The 20832-nt window shown below is 37.7% G+C and overlaps 2 protein-coding genes across 6 annotated transcripts; one reads left to right on the plus strand and one right to left on the minus strand.

The window, feature by feature from the left end:
• The first annotated feature begins 3122 nt into the window (after positions 1-3122).
• SRSF10 (serine/arginine-rich splicing factor 10) lies at positions 3123-14804 on the plus strand. 5 transcript variants are annotated; one of them, XM_006862296.1, is made up of 6 exons: positions 3123-3288; positions 5327-5431; positions 8852-8955; positions 10462-10624; positions 10884-10937; positions 11073-11855. In XM_006862296.1, the coding sequence occupies exons 1-6, from the start codon at positions 3224-3226 to the stop codon at positions 11368-11370; spliced, it is 789 nt and encodes a 262-aa protein (XP_006862358.1). In that variant the 5' UTR covers positions 3123-3223; the 3' UTR covers positions 11371-11855. The 5 variants fall into 5 exon arrangements, with proteins under 5 accessions (XP_006862358.1, XP_006862360.1, XP_006862361.1 ...); XM_006862298.1 differs by lacking the exon at positions 11073-11855 and adding an exon at positions 14569-14804 and having other exon boundaries at positions 3199-3288; XM_006862299.1 differs by lacking the exon at positions 11073-11855 and adding an exon at positions 14569-14629 and having other exon boundaries at positions 3224-3288; positions 10887-10937.
• A 5553-nt stretch (positions 14805-20357) lies between these two features.
• PNRC2 (proline-rich nuclear receptor coactivator 2) lies at positions 20358-20783 on the minus strand. Its single transcript, XM_006862301.1, has one exon. It carries the CDS (start codon positions 20781-20783, stop codon positions 20358-20360), a length of 426 nt encoding a protein of 141 aa, XP_006862363.1.
• Positions 20784-20832: the final 49 nt, after the last annotated feature.

Here is a 20832-nt window from a genome sequence, read left to right on the forward strand (position 1 = left end):
CTCATCTTTCTCCCGCGGAGCGGCTGGTAGTTTCGAACCGCTGACCTTAAGGTTCGCAGCCCAATTCGTAACCACTACGCTACCAGAGCTCCTTAAAGGTTTCACTAAAAAAGACTTAACTTGGGAAAGAGGAAAGACACTTACTTGCACAGCAAAGCTTTCCCAGACAACTCTGTTTTTAAAAAAATTTTTAAGTTACATTACTGATTTCCATTTCACACTCTACAATCTGTAAGTACCTTCATTGTCTACTTTCTTATTTTCTATAAACCCCACCCCCTTTTGCTAGAAAATAAGTCGGTGCTTTGCACCACTGAATTTCCAGTGCAATGTCTGAACGTAAGTAATCAATAAAAGTTTTTAAATATTAAATGTTCAAAAAGCTTGGAAAATATAAATGTAAAAAGAATAACTCTGCTATGGAATATAGCAAACTATCACCATCTGTGTCGTATCACTTAATTGCTTTGGATACTAATGAATGGAAAACTGATCGACTTATGTGGTCTTGTATAAAAATAAAAGCTCATTTACTTCAATACTTGAGTCTCTGTTACTGTTTGGCAATGTTACATGCCAGAGGCATTTTAACAGGAGATGCCTCATCTCCAGAAGTTTAGTCCAATAGAACAGGGATGTTTCTCAAAGTAGTTGAAAGAACCTTTCATGGACATATGCAAGATCAAAACCATACTAAAACATGATTTGCCTTTTTCATGCTCATCTTCACAGGAATGTACAATGGAGTTCACAGAGGCTACAAGATGTGATATAAGGCAGTGGAATGTGTGCTTGGGTGTTCTTGTGTTATAAAGAATATTTGTTTCATAAATATTAGTAGCTGTAACCCACATAAACAAAGCTCTTTGTGGTCTTCCATAATGTAAGAGTGTAGAGAGATTCTAAGACTGGGACAGACATACAGAAAGCATACTGTAGATGACAGAGACTAAAATGTGAAAAGTTTGGGAACGACCTTTTGCCAGGAAGTGGAATATAGATTCCTGGTGTGGCACTGTAGACTAAGCATTGGACTGGGAACCACTAGGTCAATGGTGCAAACCCACCAGCTGCTCCTCAAAAAACCTATATAGAAGTCACTATGAGTCAGAATGGACTTGACAGCACTTAACAATAACAAGCAGAGACAGGTGGAGCAAGGACATCCCGAAGCTGAAAAGGGTGTAAGCAAGTGGCAGCCTGGGCAACAGCATTCAGGGAGTGTGCAGTGCATGATTAAAGTTCTGGAGAAAGGCCCATTTCAGTGCAAGGCATATGTTGTTGTTGTTGTTAGTGCCCTAGCGTCGGTTCCAACTCATAGCGAACCTGTATGAGGTTTCCAAAGAACAGCTGGTGGGTTTGAAGGCCCAGCCTTGTGGCTAGCAGTTGTGATTATGGTACAGTGCCACACCAGGCCCCCTCAAGGACACATATCCCTTTTCACACCTGGGTGGTGGTGGTTTGCCGTGGAGTTGGTTCCAACTCATAGTGACGCTGTATAGGGTTCCTGAGGCTGTAAATCTTTATGGGAGCAGAAAGCCTGTTCTTTCTCCCACAGAACAGCTGGTAGTTTCAAATTGCTGACCTTGAGGTTAGCAGCCCCACTTATAACCACTACTCCACCAATATCAAAAAACTTTGCTATGGAGTTGCTTTCAACTCATAGTAACCTTACTATGCCCCTGTATGGTTTCCAAGTCTGGAGTTCTGTCATGGTGCTGTAAGATCAGCACTGGGCTGCTAACTGCAAAGCTGGCAGTTCAAACTCACCAGCCATTCCCTGGAAATCCTATACAGGGTCGCTATGACTTGAACCCACTGAACAGCACTGAAGAACAACAATAATCTCTACATGGAGAAAGATTGCTTTCGCAAAGAATTACAGCCTCAGAAACATGTTACGTGTCGTCGAGTCACTTGACCCATTGTTGTTGTTGTTAAGTGCTGTCAAGTCGGTCCCGACCTATAGCGACCCTGTACAGGGTTTCCGAGGAGCGATTGGTGAGCTTGAACAGCCGACCTAGTAGTTCAAACGGCTTTGAAGTCTGGTGCATTAATTCACAGCACCACACCAGGACTCACTTCTGACCCACAGTGACCTTCTATAGGGTTTCCAAGGAGTAGTTGGTGAGCTTGAGCCGCCAACATTGCAGTACAAAGGGTTTTTTGCAGGCTGGCACATTAACCCACACGATACAGGGTCGCTATGAGTCGGAACCGAATCGATGCCACTAACAATGAGTTAGGATGACTCTACAGCACCTAACACTAACGATCTCTACAGAACACTGGTGGTGCACTGGATAAGTGCTTGGCTGCTGAAGGCCTGTGGTTCAAATCCATCAGCCTGCTCTGCAGGAAACTGATGCAGCAATCCACTTCTATAAATATTTCCACAGTCATTTAGTCAATTCCAGCTCACCGTGACCCTGCAGGATGGAGAACTACTCCTTAGGATTTCCAAGACTGTAAATCTCTACACAAACAGACAGCCTCATCTTTATTCTTTACAGTGGCTTGTAAATGATCTGGGGCAGTTCTACTATCTCTTATGAAATCGCGTCCACGAGCCAACAATGGGTTTCGCTTTCGTTTTTCTAATCACTAACGGAAGCCGACTGCCACATGGTGGATTCCAACAGCTCACTTTTAGATTTTCCTTTCAATACAAGAGGCTGTAAATCCTGTCCATGCTGGTCAGGAATCGAATTAAAAAAAAATTTTTTTTTTTAAGAACTTAACTTTGATAGTACAGGAAATTTTATGGCGGTGTCCCCTAATTTTTTTTTTTTTTTTTTTAACTTACTGAGCTAGTAATAACTGTAAAGTTTGGCGTAAGAGTTAAAACATCTGCTTTCAGTCTTGGGCCTTGGACAAGGCAGAAAAGGGCGGGAAAATAAAGTACTAAAGAAAGAAAGAGCGGGCTTACGTTAAAAAGTAGAGGCTACGCGACAAACCAATGAATGAAACCGACGCCGCGGCGCGCACCCCCCAGCCTTCTGGATGCGCAGGCGCACGCCTCGTGATCTCGCGGGAAAAAACCGTTGCCTGTGCCGGCATTGCGCGGAGTTAGGGCGGGGTGGAGGCGGGAGTGAAGTCTCGCGAGAAGAGGCGGTTGCCGTAGCGGAGCCCTCTGGCTGTGCGTGTCTGAGGATCCGCCGGAGGACGTGCGGACGCTTTGTGGAGCCCGTTAGTGCACCTGGCTGATACCCACGCTGCCGACATGTCCCGCTACCTGCGTCCCCCCAACACGTCTCTGTTCGTGAGGAACGTGGCTGATGATACCAGGTATGTCCAGAGGAGGTACGTTGGGTATACGCTGGAGGCCGCAGGAGCATGGAGAGGACCGGAGCGGCGGCGTTAGGCCGGGGGAGGGGACGGGATGAAGATGGCGGGTCCCGCGCCGTCTTTGGCGCTCGAACTAGGCCGCGCCGCCAGTCTCAACCGCCGCGTGGGTGCCAGCAAGGCGCCCCTGGCCCGGGCCGTGGCAAAAAGCGCTGGCCGCGTGGCGGCGTTTCCGATTTCCCCTCCCCCTCCACAGTTCGGACTGAGGGGGCTTTTTTTCCCCGCTTCCTTTCGGCGGGGAGGCGCGTGCAGTCCCCACCGCGGCCCAGCTCCACTCCCCATTGATTCGAAACTCACGTTTTTTGGGGTGCACGCCCCCTCGGCTCAGAGTTTTGGGGTGCGTTTTTTTGTTTTATTTTTTCCTACAACTAGAACAAAAAGATCGCTTTGTGCTAGAATAACGGGATCGAGGAAGGGGATTGTTGCGGAGCATTCGGCAATTTTTAAATATCGTTGTGGCTTTTAAATCTTAACGTGTTAGGGGTGTTTGGAGAAAAGAACATTGAGAATTTGGAGGATATTTTTGTTACCATTTTAATCGTGTGAATTAGTCCCTCCCGTTGCCTTGATAATTCTGGTCTTTTGACTCAACGGCACTTAACAATAGTAACCGTTAAAACGCTGAAATCTAAATTAGATTAATCTAGCCTGTACCTTAAGTAGGCTTTGTTCCCACAATTCCCCTAATTGCTTCGAATTGCTTTCACAACATCTTGGAACATACCACAAAGACTTAATATTTCACAAAACATCAACCTTCGATGGTTTGCTGTAGCCGTGTGTGATTTACGCAGGTTTCTGTCCTAATTTTTAAGAGGAAAAGAAAACGATAATATTTATTTTTTTATCTGTAAAATTTGTTGTTTTGTCATTTGTGACATTTCAAGTCATACGCACCTATCGTCTCACTTGGTGGCTAAAATTGGGGCAACAAAGGAAGTGTATACTGTTTTTTGTGGTTAGAGTTGGTTTGATTCGAGGGTGGGAGGGAGGGGGACATAAGCAATAGAGACTGACTTACAACATGATTTTTCAAAAAATAAAATAGCAGTGCCAAATGAAAATTAATTGTGGTCAAGTTTTTGTAAACCTGTGGTTTTCCTGACTCCTGGACATGCTACTAATGTAAGACAGTGATTGGATTATATTCAGCATTTTGTCAATCCAAATTCTTGGGTCCTGTGTGACACTGCAGGATAAATAAGTACTGAACTGCTAACCACAAGGTTGACAGTTTAAATCCACCAGCCACACCTTGGAAACCCTGTATAGGATCTGTATGAGATCACTTAGCAACAACATAGCTTTTCCTAAGGAGTCTTGGTGACACCATGATTAAAGCACTCAGCTGCCAGCCAAAACGTTGGAAGCCACCAACCACTCTAGGAGGAAGTTGTTGTTGTATTGTGCTGTGGAGTAGATTCCAGCTCATCATAGCGACCCCTACAGGGTTTCTGAGGCTGTAAATCTTTACAGAAGCAGAAAGCCTCATTTTTCTCCCGATCAGCTGGTAGTTTCCATGTGAGATTAGCAGCCCAATTCGTAACCACTACTCTACCATAGCTCCTTGGGAGAAAGTGATTGTTGTTAAGTGCCGTCGAGTCAATTCCAACCCACAGCGACCCTGTATAGGGTTTCCGAGGAGCAGCTGGTGAGCTTGAACCACCGACCTTGCAGTTCACACAGCTTTACAGTCTGGCGCATTAACCCACAGCGCCACCTGGTAGTCTCCGGTAAAGATTTACCACTTTGGAGATCCTCTGTCTTGTAGGGTGGTTATGAGTCAGATCAACTCAGTTGCATTGAGTTTTAGAAAGCTTGTCTGTTTCCAGTACAGGAACATATGGTCACACATTTCCATGTATTTAACCACAGTCCCTTGCATTGATTGAGACATTCTAGAAAGAGGCTATTTTCCTACAAAGAAACTCTGAAGGGTATGATCATAAAAAAAATTGAAATCTTTTTTATGATGTTTTAGGTCTGAAGATTTACGTCGAGAATTTGGTCGCTATGGTCCTATAGTTGATGTGTATGTTCCACTTGATTTCTACACTCGTCGTCCAAGAGGATTTGCTTATGTTCAATATCCTTTCTTCAGATGGCTGATTAGTGAGGGGTGTTGAAGTTTGAAATTCAAGTTTATGTAAGAGGTAACATCTAAAAAGTAGTTTGTTTTGTCCTCTAATGTCTTGTGTCTTCAGATTTTTTTGAAAATTAATTCTGACTCACACATTGCTCTTAATTATTTAAGTTAATTCAATAGTAGTAAAAGTATTTAAATTCCCATTCATGCTGCTGAAACTCAAATCAATGATTATGATATGTGATTTGAATTTAGAAACACCCTGGTTGCTACCGCCTTTAATTAAATTAAAAGTTAATGTGTTTTGTGCTTAGCAATATACAGTTTAGTATTCTTATTTGTTAATTTGAATCACTTGATCAGAAACAAATTGTATAAAAATGAGGTAAACTTCTTTAATATTGTCCCCTAATTTGCTGTCCTCTGTTGTTACCTCAGAGAATGTAAAGCTGTACAGTTATGGCGACCCCAAAGAGAAAGCATGAAAGAACCTTTAGAGTAGAGTTCAACACTTAAGGCAAGTAGACAAGCCAAAGACCTCTTAAGGATCAGGCTTGAAGAGAAGGGAGAGTTTGGGAAAAGAAAAAATAAAGAAAAGCTGGAAGAAGGACAAGCCTAATGGGAGACAAAGCCTCGCTTTATCTACAAAAGGGGGAAAAGGTTGTTTTTCAAAGTTAAAGATAAAGCCATCTGTCATATTTGACCAAGCATCTCATGACAAGTCCTTCTGACAAGCACTTAAAGAGTTAAAGGTCAAGATGAAGTTGAATGATGGCCAAGATTAAAGGAGTCATACCTGATGTATCCTACAGAATAACAATTTTCCTTTTTTCTTTTTCTTTTTCTTTTTTCTTTTTTTTAATGGTTTGTAAGCAGTTAACGTTCAAAATTATTCTGGTTTGGTCTAGTGACAAAACCTGTAACTTGACTTGTGTGGGCCTTGGATGTTATAACTGTGGTCTTGTATAAATGCACACTCTCTTAGCTGGTCAAGTTAAAAAATACAGCAGAATATAACATTTTTAAGCTTAAATTTGGCATACCTCTATTTTGGATGGGGTAGTTAGATGTCACGGGGTAGCAAACAGTGCTTTTTGGAGTAGCATGAGGTTTTGGGGTCAGGTCAACTCCACAGAACTGTTTAAAGGGGAGAAGACAGGTTCACGCACTCTGGTGGTCTTAAAAGTTCAGATCCACTACCTGTTTATAGATAGATTTTGAAGTGGCTTATTAGAAGCACATCCCCTTCTGAAGCTTTGCTCTGTGAAGCCTGCTGGCCCTGCAGTGCTTTAGCATATATGATCAGTTGGCCCTGAATGTGTCCCAGAAGGTCCCTCCCTAGTGCAGATACCTAATCAATGTAGGAAATTGGTGCTTGACCTAGAGTTTCAGGTGACAGTGTTTCTCGTTCCTTCAGTGAGATCATCTTGCAACAACAAAGATTTGGACTGTGGCCATCAATCTAGGGAAAAGTACTTATTATTTAATTCAATGGGTGTTTTTATTTTTTGAAACTTAGTTTGCTGAGTCCTAGTAAGACTGATCTTATGGAGAAAGGCCAAAAACTCCTGCAGGACCAGTGATCAAGGACATTGTGGAACTGGTTGCAAACTTCTGTTACAGAAGAGCTGTATCTGGCCTGGTTAAAAAAGAAATGTAAAGCAGAGTGATAATTGTTGTGTGTGTGCAGAGTCATTTTTTTCTGTGGCTTTTTAAATAGTTAAATGAAAAGAAGTAATACTTACCACTTTTGTTGGAAAGACCCTGAATTACAAATTTTGCCATGACTGGTTTCAGGTAAAGTAGAACTTTGCCATGTTTCATCCAGCTCAGGATTCTATTGTTTGAAGGTAGCACCTGAGATTTTTATTAACTTCATTAATAACTTTTATAGTTTCCTTGATCTAAATCTTTTGTTACATAGTTATATTCTGTCTCTTGGGGTAACAAAAAAACAAAGTCAACTGTACTTTAAAGTATTAAATGCTCTAAACTTACTTGCTTTTCAAATTGGAAGCCTAATAATTTAGGACTTGGGAAAGCCTCTTTTCATTTCTCCTACACATAATAGACTTTGGAACAGAGTTGAAAAGATACTACAGGCCTTAATTCCTTTTCATAGCAACTAATGGGAAATTGGGGAGGCGGGTCAATTGGTTTCTGGAATTAGAGCCACTGCTGTTGAGTACCGTGGAGTCGGTTCCAACTCATAGCGACCCTGTACAGTTTCCAAGGCTGCACATCTTTACCAGAGCAGAAAACCTCATCTTCTCCAGTAGAACAGCTGGTAGTTTTGAACTGCCGGCCTTGAGGTTAGCAGCCGGATTCGTAACTACTATGTTACCAGAGCTCTTTAGTATATAATAAATCAAATGTGTGAATTTTGAGAGTATTTTTTGATCAACTCTTTAGGGTATTTTGTCTTTTCTCTCAAGTTTAAGAACTAGAAATGAAAATTAAAATGATTCTTAAGATAGTATGAAAATCCACATCTAAATAACCTATCTCCCTATCCCAAAGTGTCGTGAATGTGTACTTGGCTTCTGTTCAAGTGGTGGTTTTAGGAAAAGAACTAGGTTTGAACTGGGTGTTAATTGCTGGTGTTAAAGAAGGGAGTACAAGACAGCTAAGCCTCTTAGATCTAAAAAAAGGTACACGCAGTTCCTACTTGAGGCTGATCTAAATTATTCTGAAATTCTCAAGTTAGAATCCATTCCCATTCCTACTTCTTGGCTGTGTCTTGGTTAGGACTGTCCAGTCTTAGATCCCTTAGAATCATCTGTTAATTCTTGACAGCATGCTTGTACACTCTGCATGGTTTGTTTGCTTTCCATATAATGGTTGTATTGTCTGATGACTTTGTCTTGATACCCACAAATGGCTGCATCCCAGCCTTCCATGTATAATGCAAGGAAGACAAATATATAAACTAATAGTATTAGATATATCTGAGACAACTAAAACTAATGCTAATATTCCATCTTGCAAGATTATTCTGCTTGCTTACTCAAGAAACAAAAACTATTACCATTTTCTTTTCATATGAAAACTATCTTAGTTTTTTAATAAATCTTTATTTTAGCATCTAATGTATTGCTGAGGGTTTTTTTTTTGTTGTTATTTTGGTCTTTTATGAAGCTAATTCTTAAACCTCGGTTAAATTTTTTTATAGGATTACATACTTGGTGATTCAGTTATTTTAATACAATTTGTATTCACCTTTTTTTGTTTAATGCTTAGGCTTTAGGAAATCACAAGTGAAGTGTGTATAGCTGGGTCAATCAGCTAGTAAGTGTGGGGTCTGGTTGATTTTTCTAGGGCAATATTGGGAAATTGTGAGTTGTTCCAGATTTTGCCAAGTGAACTGTCAATTCATTGTCAAAGTTTGCAAAATTTCCCAAGCCCCTTAACATTTAGCACATTTGAGGATGTTCGTGATGCCGAAGATGCTTTACATAATTTGGACAGAAAATGGATTTGTGGACGTCAAATTGAAATCCAATTTGCACAAGGAGATCGGAAGAGTAAGTATCCTTATGTCTTAACATATAATGTATCATTTTTAGACAATATTTTGCTTTGGGGATTTCTTCTTGGAAACCTACATAGTTTATCTGTTCAGAACCTAAAAAGAAAGTGTGGAGTGTCTTGGTTTTTCCATTGTATTACAGAATTTCAGGGAAGACATAGGCAGAGTACGAAAGAGATCAGACAGGTCAAAACATGTATGGAATCTACCATGGCATGTTTAATATATGAGGGGCAAAGTTAAAAGGAGTGAAACTTGGGAATTTTAAGTTCATAGAAAAGTTCCATTGTCTTTGGATTCTGTTTTTCCATGAACTTTCAGCCCCCTTGTTATGTGCAAGCATAAAAGAGCAAAATGGGTTAAGCATTAGGCTATAACCAAAAGAAGATGACAGGTTAGAACCCTCCAGTTCCTTGGGAGAAAGATTGTAGTCTGCTACTGAAACTGCGTATCAGGATTTCTGAAACTATAAATGTTTTCAGCATTTCTACTCCATTTGTGTGTGTTTTTTATGAAGGCATAAAGCAGATATTTGCTGCAGACTGATGAGACAGGGTGGTGTTAGGTACCTTCAACTTGATTCCTACTCTTAGTAACACTGTATAGGCTTTCAGTGAATCAGCTTTGAATTTAAACCACTGACCCTCCACTGCTTATCATACTGTGCAACACCAGGATTCTGATGTGCCAGGGTATGGGTATTATATAAACTTTTGTAGTTGTATAGACCTAGGTTTGACTTCTGACTTAGCCTTTATTTTATTTTGGCCAAGATACTAAAAGATAGGAGTTAAAATAGTTGCTAAAAAGAGGGCAGGCACTTCAGTGGACACACAGTATTGGCGATTCCCTAGTTCTTGGATATTCACTATGTTGTGTGTGTGTGCAAAAAAAGTATCAGCAGCATAGAATTTTAAAAAGTGTTAGTAGTTCTCATACTTTTCTGTCAGAATTGTATACAACTGTATATCCTGTATTTTGATACTACACATTATTCGTAGGCCACCAGTAAGTATTTTTGTTAATTGTGTTCCTAATAAATGAAAGGAGTACTGGTGTGGCAACATGGATAAGTACTGGTGTGGCAAACTGGACCATAAGGTCAGTTTGAATTCCAAGATTGGTGGTTCACACTCACCAGCTGCTCCTTGGAAACCCTATAAAGGGTCCCTGTGAGTTTGAAATGACTCAGATGGAAATGGCACTTAACAATGAATGGAAATCATGGCGAGGTCATTCCAGATCCATATATGGTTCAGAATGTATTCATGTATTTCCATAATGTTTTTATATTATATTTTCATAATACCAAAGTAGTTGGCATATCTTGGACAGAAAGCTAGGTGGCAAAACAACTTTGGGAAAATTAGGATTTTTTTATCATAAAATTTTTCATATATAAAAGCTTTGTCTGATAGATTTCCTAGAAAATAAATACTTATCTGAGACTAATATTTACGTTATTAACCTTGACTCTGTTTCTTTTCTATATATTTCATAGCACCAAATCAGATGAAAGCCAAGGAAGGAAGGAATGTGTACAGTTCTTCACGCTACGATGATTATGACAGATACAGACGTTCTAGAAGCCGAAGTTATGAAAGAAGGAGATCAAGAAGTCGCTCTTTTGATTACAACTATAGAAGATCTTATAGTCCTAGAAAGTAAGTGTGATAGATAGCACAATGATCTCTTAGGAACGATTTCTGTTTGCTGTCACATTAAAAAAAAAATTTTTTTTTTAACCTGTTTTGTATTCTTTTAATTATATATATGCTGTGTGTTAAATGTTTCAGTGAGACTAAAAATAGTTGCTTTTTTAAATGTTTGTGGCTCACTTTTTATTAGAAACTTTAAAAGAATCTATAGACATTTGTCACTGTTTGCTTTTTTTTTTTTTTTTTTTTTTGGTATACTTTTTAGCAGTAGACCGACTGGAAGACCACGGCGTAGCAGAAGCCATTCCAACAATGATAGGTAAATAAATTTGCTTTGAAAACGACCTGTATACATTTTTCAATTTCAGAGTGAACTTTTGCTCTAAAAATAACAAATTTGATTAATATAGAATCTAATTTTTACTCTAATTGTATCTCTCCTCTGTTTTGAAAGATTCAAACACCGAAATCGATCTTTTTCAAGATCTAAATCCAATTCAAGATCACGGTCCAAGTCCCAGCCCAAGAAAGAAATGAAGGCTAAATCACGTTCTAGGTCTGCATCTCACACCAAAACTAGAGGCACCTCTAAAACAGATTCCAAAACACATTATAAGTCTGGCTCAAGATATGAAAAGGAATCAAGGAAAAAAGAACCACCTAGATCCAAATCTCAGTCAAGATCACAGTCTAGGTCTAGGTCAAAGTCTAGATCAAGGTCATGGACTAGTCCCAAGTCCAGTGGCCACTAATAGTATATAAACCATGATATTTTTAGGCATGTATCATTCATTTACTCATAGTTTGGTTTACTTAAATTATCAGGAATACAATGTTGCAATGATGCTTAAAAAACACTTGTTAGTTTTCCCTGTACCAGGCAATGGTTATAATTAAAATGATATGCTGTTGAGAAGCCACTCTTAAGAGTCCAGTTTGTTTAATGTTATGGGCAGCTACCAATTTGTGGTGTCTCTGTATATTTTTGTAAAGATTCTCATTTTTTATGTTTGAAGTATTGATGAAAAGATGTTGGTTGACCATAATTTGCAACATTGTCTTATTAAAAATAAACTTTCATATCCATACTTGGTAGAACTGTTAACCTAGAAATGTAGCTTGTTAATAAAATAGAATGATACAAAAGTGAGGTGGTAGCCACAGGACAACACTGACTGCTCAGACAACACATTTAGGTTCAGGGTGGACCTTTAGGACTTACTAGATATCTAGGCTCATGCTACTAGTTTATCTCAATCTGCAGTGTAGTATAAGTCTTTGTTAGCCCTGCTTTCGTGGGGAATGATGCCAACTGGGTTTAGTAGCCTTTTCCAGGGAGATTTGAGTTTTTACTAAAACATGGAGCCTTTGCTGCTTTTTTCTGGTTTCTATGAAGATTTGAAACACAGAAATGTCAGGAAAAACACCTCAAATTTGAGCAGATCAATTCTGGCAGAGATCATTTTGAGGGGAAAATGCTCTTTTGTAGTACTCAAAATTTTAAGACCGCGTTGTTAACCATAATATTGCTTCGTTTTCTTACAGCTGTTAGAAGCGTGTAAATTGTTCCAAAGTCGGTTTCCTTTGTATGTGTGAATAGTGGGAAAGAACTGAATTGTGATACTTATAGCACTCAACTGATGTGTGCATTTATATTAAAATCTGCTTACCTCTTTATAAAAGAGACTTGCTTTTTACACCTCAAGTTTATTTAATGTGAGGCAAGTTGAAAAACAACACTCCCATTGCTAGGTAGCTCTGGTGCCATGAAATTTAAAGTCATTTCAGAAAAGGAATTATTCCATGTTAAGCAAGATTGACATATCTTGAGTTTATTATTCCCAGTGTAGACCTGGCGCAGTACTTGACTGAAAAGGAAAAAACGATGCCCTTAACCATTTATAATTTCTGGTATTTCTCTTAAAGATAATTTTGAGGACAATAAAAGTGACTTGACATATCTAACTTCATTTCAGAATTAAAGCTAGCATCTTTAAATCCCAGATTGCTTGCTTACAGATGAAAGTAAGAATCATTGTGGGAAAGCAACTCCTTTTAGGGAATTGCTGTTTTCAATTTTGGTTTTAGTTGTCTAGGCCTGCCTGTAAAGAACAAAAGGTGGTTTTAAAATATTGTCTGTGGAATGTGTTTTTGAAGGATTGATTCTAAAGCCTTTGTATATTTGATAGTATTTCTAACTTTCATTTCTTTACTGTTGCAGTTAATGTTCATGTTCTGCTATGCAATCATTTATATGCACGTTTCTTTAATTTTTTTAGATTTTCCTGGATGTATAGTTTAAACAAAATTATTTAAAACTGTAGCAGTAGTTTGCAGTTCTAGCAAAGAGGAAAGTTGTGGGGTTAAACTTTGTATTTTCTTTCTTATAGAAGCTTCTAAAAAGGTATTTTTATATGTTCTTTTTAACAAATATTGTGTACAACCTTTAAAACATCAATGTTTGGATCAAAACAAGACCCAGCTTATTTTCTGCTTGCTGTAAATTAAGCAAACATGCTATAATAAAAACAAAATGAAGGAAATAATGATTAACTGGAATTATTATAGTTTGGAATATGATTCTAAAATAACAGTGGAAACAATCCTTGTAGATTAAGGAATATTTTTAATCCATGTTGCACTGGGCACAATTAACTTTGACTTTGGAAATGACAGAACCTGTCAGAAAGCTACATCTTTTACATAATACTTCAAAAATTATTATGCAATGATGAAGTTGTTTCAAGATTACTCGTTAAACCTCTTGGGTTAAATAACTTAGAGGTTGTTTGATAGTGATAAGTTCATGTGTTAAAATGAAATTTGGGACAGCAACTATAAGTTTCATTATTGGATGGACCAATATTTTTGCTCTCCCCCTTTCCTAAACAAGATTCGGCCTTATTATTTATGGCATGATTTAAAATACTTTTGCACTGAATGTTGGTGAGTAGTTAATGTTAAGTGATAACCACTTTGGGAAAGTGACTTAGGTGTTTTATGTTTGAATTCTAGCTACTTCATAATGTCAGTAATTATAGCTGATATGTATATTGAGCATTTATAATGTGCCAGACAGTGTTCTAAGGCCTTTCATGTTAAATCATTTACTTTTCACAAAACTGAGAAAGATACTTTTATAATCCCCATATCACACATGAAGAAATAATGCAGTAGACATCAGGGTTATAAATGGCAGAGCCAGGATTTATTTAAGCCCAGGCCTGATATTTTTCTTTAATGGGCTATAATTTGATAGATAAAAAACAAGCGTTCTCATAATTTATCAGACCCTGAGTCTCAGTGAGAAACTTAATCAGGCAGTGTGATAAGCACATTAGCCCTGAAAGTAGATTCAGGAGAAAACTATAGCCCATTTAAATAAATCTCTGTCTCTATGGAACTTAAAAATATTTTTTGCTTTTTACATGCATTACCTTATTCTTAAACTCAGGCTGTTTTCTTAAGAGCCTTCTATATCAAATTAGCTTCAAAAGGGCTATATTATGATTGAACCCATGATATTTGGGATCTTACTTTACTTGATACACAGTTAATTTTGGGTTACATAATTGAGTTCCAGAATTACTGAATATCTACTGTGTGTCTGACACTGTTCGATAGAGTAGATCATATCAAGACTCGAGTGAGGTTTGATAGTTCACCTCTCTTTTTACTTAAGATCTCTGCATTTTTTTGTTTTTGTTTTTTTGAAGCCAAGTAAGCAAGAAGAAAAATGACAGATAATGCTTCAGTGAGAAAGGAAAGGTACTACATAGAGTATGAGCTGATAAGTTACAGCCCAGGGAAAAGACCTGGGAGCTATTGTACTATTCTCTTGAAAATTTGGCCCAGTAAGCTGCTACATCCAGTTCGACTAACAAAAATCCTGTAAACCACAGAGAAGAATAAAGAAAACCAAACTGACAAACATCCTTCTTTTATTTAAGACCAAACTGCAGCTGGAATACCCAGTACAGTTCTGCTTACTACACTTCAAGAAAGATCTGAGAAAGCGGAAAAAGAACCAAAGAAGGGCAGTTCAAGCGACCAAAGGGTGGGTGGAAGGTGCTGCAGTATGAATACTGTACGAATATTTTGACTCTGGTCTGAAAAGATAAAAGAATGTTATCGAAAGCTACATGGAATAATTGAAGTCCCTTCAAGTTTGAAAGTAAGCATTTTAGGACAAATAAAAGGAAATTCAACTTTGTACTTGTGGAAACTAATCCCTAAATATGAATAGGTTTCTATTGATTCATGAGTAATAGGTCCATAATAAATTACTGAAAATTAGGATGTCTGAATATTAAGGAAGACAGCCATAGTCTATTACAGTGCCTCTATTGGTCTGTCTCAACCTGAATTGGGTGGAAAAAGGAATGGTCCAATACAAATTTTCTTGGTTGTCTCTTAAAAAAGTCAGCTCCCCCCCCCCTTTTTTTTTTTTTTGTGCTATTGACAAACCTTGTCATTGTTTATTCTGGTGCCAGTGTTTTGCTTAATTGTTTGCTTTGTTGGCATCTTGAATTTATTTACTTGTACGCCACATGCTGTTTACATCTTTCTTAAACTCTTATTTCCCAGGTAATTTCAAATACAATACTTGACAGCCAGTTAAGAGTCCTCTCTTCTCGCCTCTTTCATAGTATACTTAGCAAATGTTTGTTGAGCCCTGACTTTGGGCAACATATTGTCCTGGGAGAAAAGTAGATTATTTTCAACAAATGTCTACTGAGCACAATCTAGTGAATCATTACAATATGGCCTCATTGTTTTGTTTGAGGTGTGTTCATAATAATAGTTTACACCACTCATTCTAATGTGATTGTAAACCCCAATATGTTATCAAAGATAAGTAATTTTGTGGTTATCTGCCATTTTATTTATCAGTATTTCTGTTTGCATCCCACTAATACAAATAATGAGAAAATTGATTTGTTTAAATTGTAATAAACTGATTTATTGTGCAGTGGCTGTGATATACTAGAGTTATATTAAATTGTTAACTCTGCCTCCTCAAAGACATATTAGTAAATAATCCCCAAAATAAGTATTTACCTTTGCATTATATATAAAGGGAGAGACTCTGGGTGCTAAAATTAGATTGAGGCAGACAGAGCTGTTATCCCAACTGATTTAGTATGTTCTGTAATTGAGAAAATGTTCACCAAATTTACTTTGTAGTGATTTACATGTACATTTTATAGGGGACATGTTCTGTGTATAGTGAATAAATAACTTTTTTAGTATCACAAAATGTTTTTGGATTCCTTAGTTACTTATTTTAGGATATGAATTTTGTTTATGCATTGATTCCATCGCTCATTAACATTTGATTTTCATCATATTCTTGCCATGTAATTAAAACTTCATAAAAAGTTTATTCCCCTAGAATGCCAGGAGTGGAATTCAACCCTTTACTATAAAAAAGATTTTGAAAGTAGAGCAGGATACATATAAACTTTCCCAAGGTCATGTAACAAGTAAATTGGCAAATTCTAAATTAGTCAGTATTTTTGTTTTATTTTTCCATTTGGTTCATGTTACTGTTTTAATGAAATGGGTTTGTTTTTGTTTTTAGCTTTTTTGTTTTCTTGGAGACAATAAAAATGATGGAATGTAGGGATTGGCTAGATTTAGTTTAAGAGTACTTCATCAGCATTAAGTGGTGGTTTCGTAAGCGGTGGTTCTGTATACTTTTTAAAACTTAATACGTCCGTTCTTCAAAGATGCTTTGCTCTTTCCTTTTGAATTGAGATTAAAAATTTAAGGAGAAAAAAGGTGGGGGTTTTTTTGTTAAGTATACTGGTAAGGTAAAAATACCTATTGAGTGGTTTTTCTAGCCTTCTGGTTTTATTTTTGCTGGAAAATACTAAGTTTAACATTATATTTGATAGTTCTGTAAGTTTTAAATATAAAGATGTATGAGGTTTAGGAAGCTGTTGAATTAGAATGGATTGCTTTATCTTCTGTGGTTTCCATTTATGTTAGTGATGGTTATATGCTCTGGAGTTGGTTTGCTGAGGGCTTCTAGGGCTGTAAATCTTTACAGAAGCAGAAAGCCTCTTCCCCCACCAAACAACTGGTAGTTTCGAACTGCAGACCTTGAGATTATCAGCCTGACTCATAACCACTACACTGCCATGTTAAATATAAAATTCCTAAAAGCACTTCTAGGGGAGGATACTATATCCCATTTTATAGATGAGAACATTATATAGTCTCAGTCTGCAACCTACTAGATAACATGAGAGAGAGAAACCAGGGGTTAAGTGTAATCCAAGGACCCATGGCTGTTGTGATTGTGTAACTCTTTCAAGCCTGACTTTGAAATTTTCAATCTTTTTCCTGAGGTTTATTTTGAAATGGGGTAATTTTTGTCTCCGATAATGAGAGCTTAATTAACAATGTGACATCATTAACCTATTTGTCTTAAGTTATTGCCATTCAAATTCTGCCTATGGAAAAGGTTCTTTTTAGGGTGTTTTCCTGGGTTCCCCTCATCCCTCCAAGTGTTGATTGTTTAGAGTTGTTTTTGTATTCCTAACAACTGTTTCACGTGTTATTAAAAGGTTGGGGGGCTTTATGTGAAATAAAAATGAGGCATGTAAATTTCATTTGAGTTGACAGTAGTTTGTAAAGAAAATGCCCTTGTGTCTAATCTAGGTTTTTTTCAGATGGTATGTTGTGGTAGTGTAGTGGTTACGAATCGGGCTGCGAACTTTAAGGTCAGCGGTTCGAAACTACCAGTCGCTCCGCGGGAGAAAGATGAGGCTTTCTACTCCCGTAAAGATTTACACCCTTGGAAACCCTGTACAGGGTCGCTATGGGTCGGACCCGACTCGATGGCACTTAACAACAACAACATGTTGTGGGTTAATGCACTGGGGACTGCAAGATCAGTTTGAACCATAAGGTTGGTAGTTCAAGCTCACCAGCCACTTCTCAGCAACCCTATACAGGGTCACTGTGATACGGGTCAGAACCAGCTCAACAGCATGTAACAAGAAGTAGGGTTGCTATGAGTTGGATTTAGTTTTGGACTGGATTAAGTGCCCTCATGATGTAATGTAAAGGGCTGTGGAGTCTATTTCAACCCATAGCAATGCTGTGTAGGTTTCCAAGGAGCCACTGGTGACCCACCAACCTTGCGGTGCAATGACTGCAGTCTCGTGCATTAGCCCATAGCACCATACCAGGACTCACCAAGTGCCTTCTAAGGTGGTGGTGGTGAAGTGCCGTGGTCATAGCAACCCTATACAGGGTTTCCGAGGCTGAGATCTTTACACGGGAGCAGAAAGCCTCATCTTTCTCCCACGGAACAGCTGGTATTTTCAAACTGCTGACCTTACGGTTTGCAGCCCGATTTGTAACCACTGTGCTACCAGAGCTCCTTAAGTCTGTTTTTTTAACTCATGGCTACAGTGAATAATTGTAGAATCTTAAGGTTAGCAGTTTGAAACTACCAGCGGTTCCACGGGAGAAAGATGAGGCTTTCTGCCCCAGTAAAGATTTACAGCCTTGGAAAACCCTGTACAGGATTGCTATGGGTCGGAACCGACTCGACGGCACTTAACAGTGAATAATCAGGCTTTCAAGGCTGGTGGATTTAAATCACTCACCTTGTGGTTACCAGCCCAAGGCTTTTATACTACAATGCCACACCAGGATTCCTTATTTAAGAAATTTTAGTTGTACTCTGTCCTTTGATAATGTTTTAGGATAATGGCAGAACTTAACCTAAAATCTTTTACCCGCCTTCATCATATGCTTAATTTAGGAAGAGAGGCTTACTGAGATTTAAAGGTTAAAAATTTATAGACCCAGATTCCATCACATTGTGGTGGTATTGTTCAAAAGATTTTGCAGTCTGGCACATTAGCCCACAGCACTACACCAGGACTCCCTCTTTAATTGAAGTGTAGCACAAAGTGTGATGAGGTTTTTTCCCCCATACTACTTTAGTTTTCACAAATATATTGATTTGCAAGACTCCTGACACCATTACTTTTATAGGCTAATACCTTGGGCTATTATGTTGCTCTTGTTTAAACTACAAGCTACTCTCCTTTGGAACCTCATAAGGAGAAAGTGTTTGGTAAGCTTTCTATAACCTAGAACGTAGAAAGACAACTATATAGTTTAGCCTGCGTTGTGCAGTTTCCCAAGTATTTTGTGGCCTTTTATGGGGGAATAAGGAGATTCATCAGCATAATCAACAAATTAATTGCCTCTTTTCAGACTAACATACCTGTAACATTTCAATGTTAATATGCTTCCTGAAAGCAAAACACAGGGTAGTCATTAACACTTTTATTTCTTAAATAAAAAACAAGCCATTGGGGAGATAAACAATTTTATTTTCAATTTCATGCTTCAAATTTTTATCCATACTTTAAGTACTTATATAAATTTGTCTTTAGGATGATGACAAGATTAAACTTGGACAGTGTTACTTCCTCTGAATTTGGAGAAATACAATTTGGTCATGTTGTTTATAAACATCTAAAGAACTGCCAAACCAGAAAATGAGACCTTTGTAATCAATTTTTTTAATTAACCTCACACCACCACTTTTACTTTTTGATTTACCATTTAGCTACCTTTAAAGTTTAGGTAAAACATATCTACCAAAATGTTAGAAATTACAAATTTTGCATTAATGGTCCCCCTGGTTTACATTTATTTATGACAAATACACTGAGCATCTCACAATTGACTAGTATCATAGGTGACAAAATGAACCTTATAGGTTTTGAAGGGACTTTTTATAATTATACTCTTTGGGATTATGAAAAAAATAGTCCTGTACTGCATTTTATTTCTTCTAAAAATAGTGTTTTATCAGCTTTAACCTTTCCATTATATAAAACTTACCCTAAAATTTACTTTTGAAATACATTTTACAACCAAATCAATTATACATACACTGGCACTTCAGCACAAGGGCAAACTTTTAAAAACAAGTATTTTGAACCTTTAAAATTAGTCTATAGTATTTAAAAAACAGTCTGTGGTCTTAACATTCATCAGATTCATACTAAAATAAGTCTATTTTTATAGGATAAAGACCAACAAAACTTTACATATGCTACAAGTTTATTATATATATTTACATGGCTCTTTCCTAGATACATAAAACTTTCACATTATAAAAATCCCCACCACCACTTGAAGCAAGGATGATCTGAGGCTAGATTAGATCACTGTCAATAGCTTGTGCAGTGCTGTAACACAAAAATGTATTTTGAAAGCTATTCAGTGGCCACCCAATACTGTATAAAAATGATGTACTTGCTGGCAGACAGCTATCCATTGCATGTAAAAAACAAGGCTGTTGAAGTGTGCTGTGCCTCATTTTAATAAGCCCTTTTCCATATTCACTATACAACTATTAAAATACATCTCATTAGAAATTCACATTTTTTTCTGGGCAATACATCAGGTTGGCTATTACTAGTCAAGTGTTTCTATGACATTAAACTTCCAAATGTTTGACTAGTTCTCAATCCTTGTGTTTTAGATGCTAAATTGATTCACTAGTTTCCAACAAATAATAACACAATATCAAGTAAATAGTAATTTTAAGTTACACTGATGTTCATTACAGTGCACACAAGTCTCATCACATTTTCTACATTAGCATTTTTACACAAATTAATTCCCTAGTGAATTTGTTTCAAACCCCATTGACTGTTCCTTTAGGATACTTAAATTTAAACAGTAATACTTTATTTTATACCTGTACTTTAAGTAAGGTTTTAAGTTGAAATGTCATTATTTCTTTATCAGAAGGATTCCTAAAGGAAACAGGAACCCAGTGGCTTGGTGGTTTTGGAAGAACACTTGGTGATGGGGGCTCACTAAATTTGGCTCCAGCATAATTCTGATTTGTTTGAGTCTTAAAAAGCAAGCCGGGGCTTGACAAACCAGAGTTCCAATTTTGATTATTCGGGAAATGTACTTTGTTCTTCCCTCCATTTTGCATGGCCTGCCATGCAACTGTTGCTGAATTATAAGCATGTCCTCTTTCTTTTTTTTTATGAACAATCTTCATCTGGGAATTCTGATCCTTGGTCTTTTGTCTATTAAGCTGCTGTTGGTTCTTACTACCATTTCTAGACTGGGGAACTGGAATGTTATACCTCTCTCCACCACCCATCTTCAGCTTCTTTGTCACCTAGAAGTAAGTGGAAAACAAAATATTTAGT

The sequence above is a fragment of the Chrysochloris asiatica genome, unplaced genomic scaffold (genome assembly GCF_000296735.1).
Source record: "Chrysochloris asiatica unplaced genomic scaffold, ChrAsi1.0 scaffold00047, whole genome shotgun sequence".
NCBI classification, from domain to species: Eukaryota; Metazoa; Chordata; class Mammalia; order Afrosoricida; family Chrysochloridae; genus Chrysochloris; species Chrysochloris asiatica.

Excerpts from the sequence above, each read along its gene's own strand:
- SRSF10 (XM_006862296.1), top strand. The coding sequence starts at position 3,224 with ATGTCCCGCTACCTGCGTCCCCCCAACACGTCTCTGTTCGTGAGGAAC. Across the intron at positions 3,289-5,326 it reads AACGTGGCTGATGATACCAG|GTCTGAAGATTTACGTCGAG; the intron begins GTATGTCCAGAG and ends ATGATGTTTTAG. Across the intron at positions 5,432-8,851 it reads AGAGGATTTGCTTATGTTCA|ATTTGAGGATGTTCGTGATG; the intron begins ATATCCTTTCTT and ends AACATTTAGCAC.
- PNRC2 (XM_006862301.1), bottom strand. The coding sequence starts at position 20,783 with ATGGGTGGTGGAGAGAGGTATAACATTCCAGTTCCCCAGTCTAGAAAT.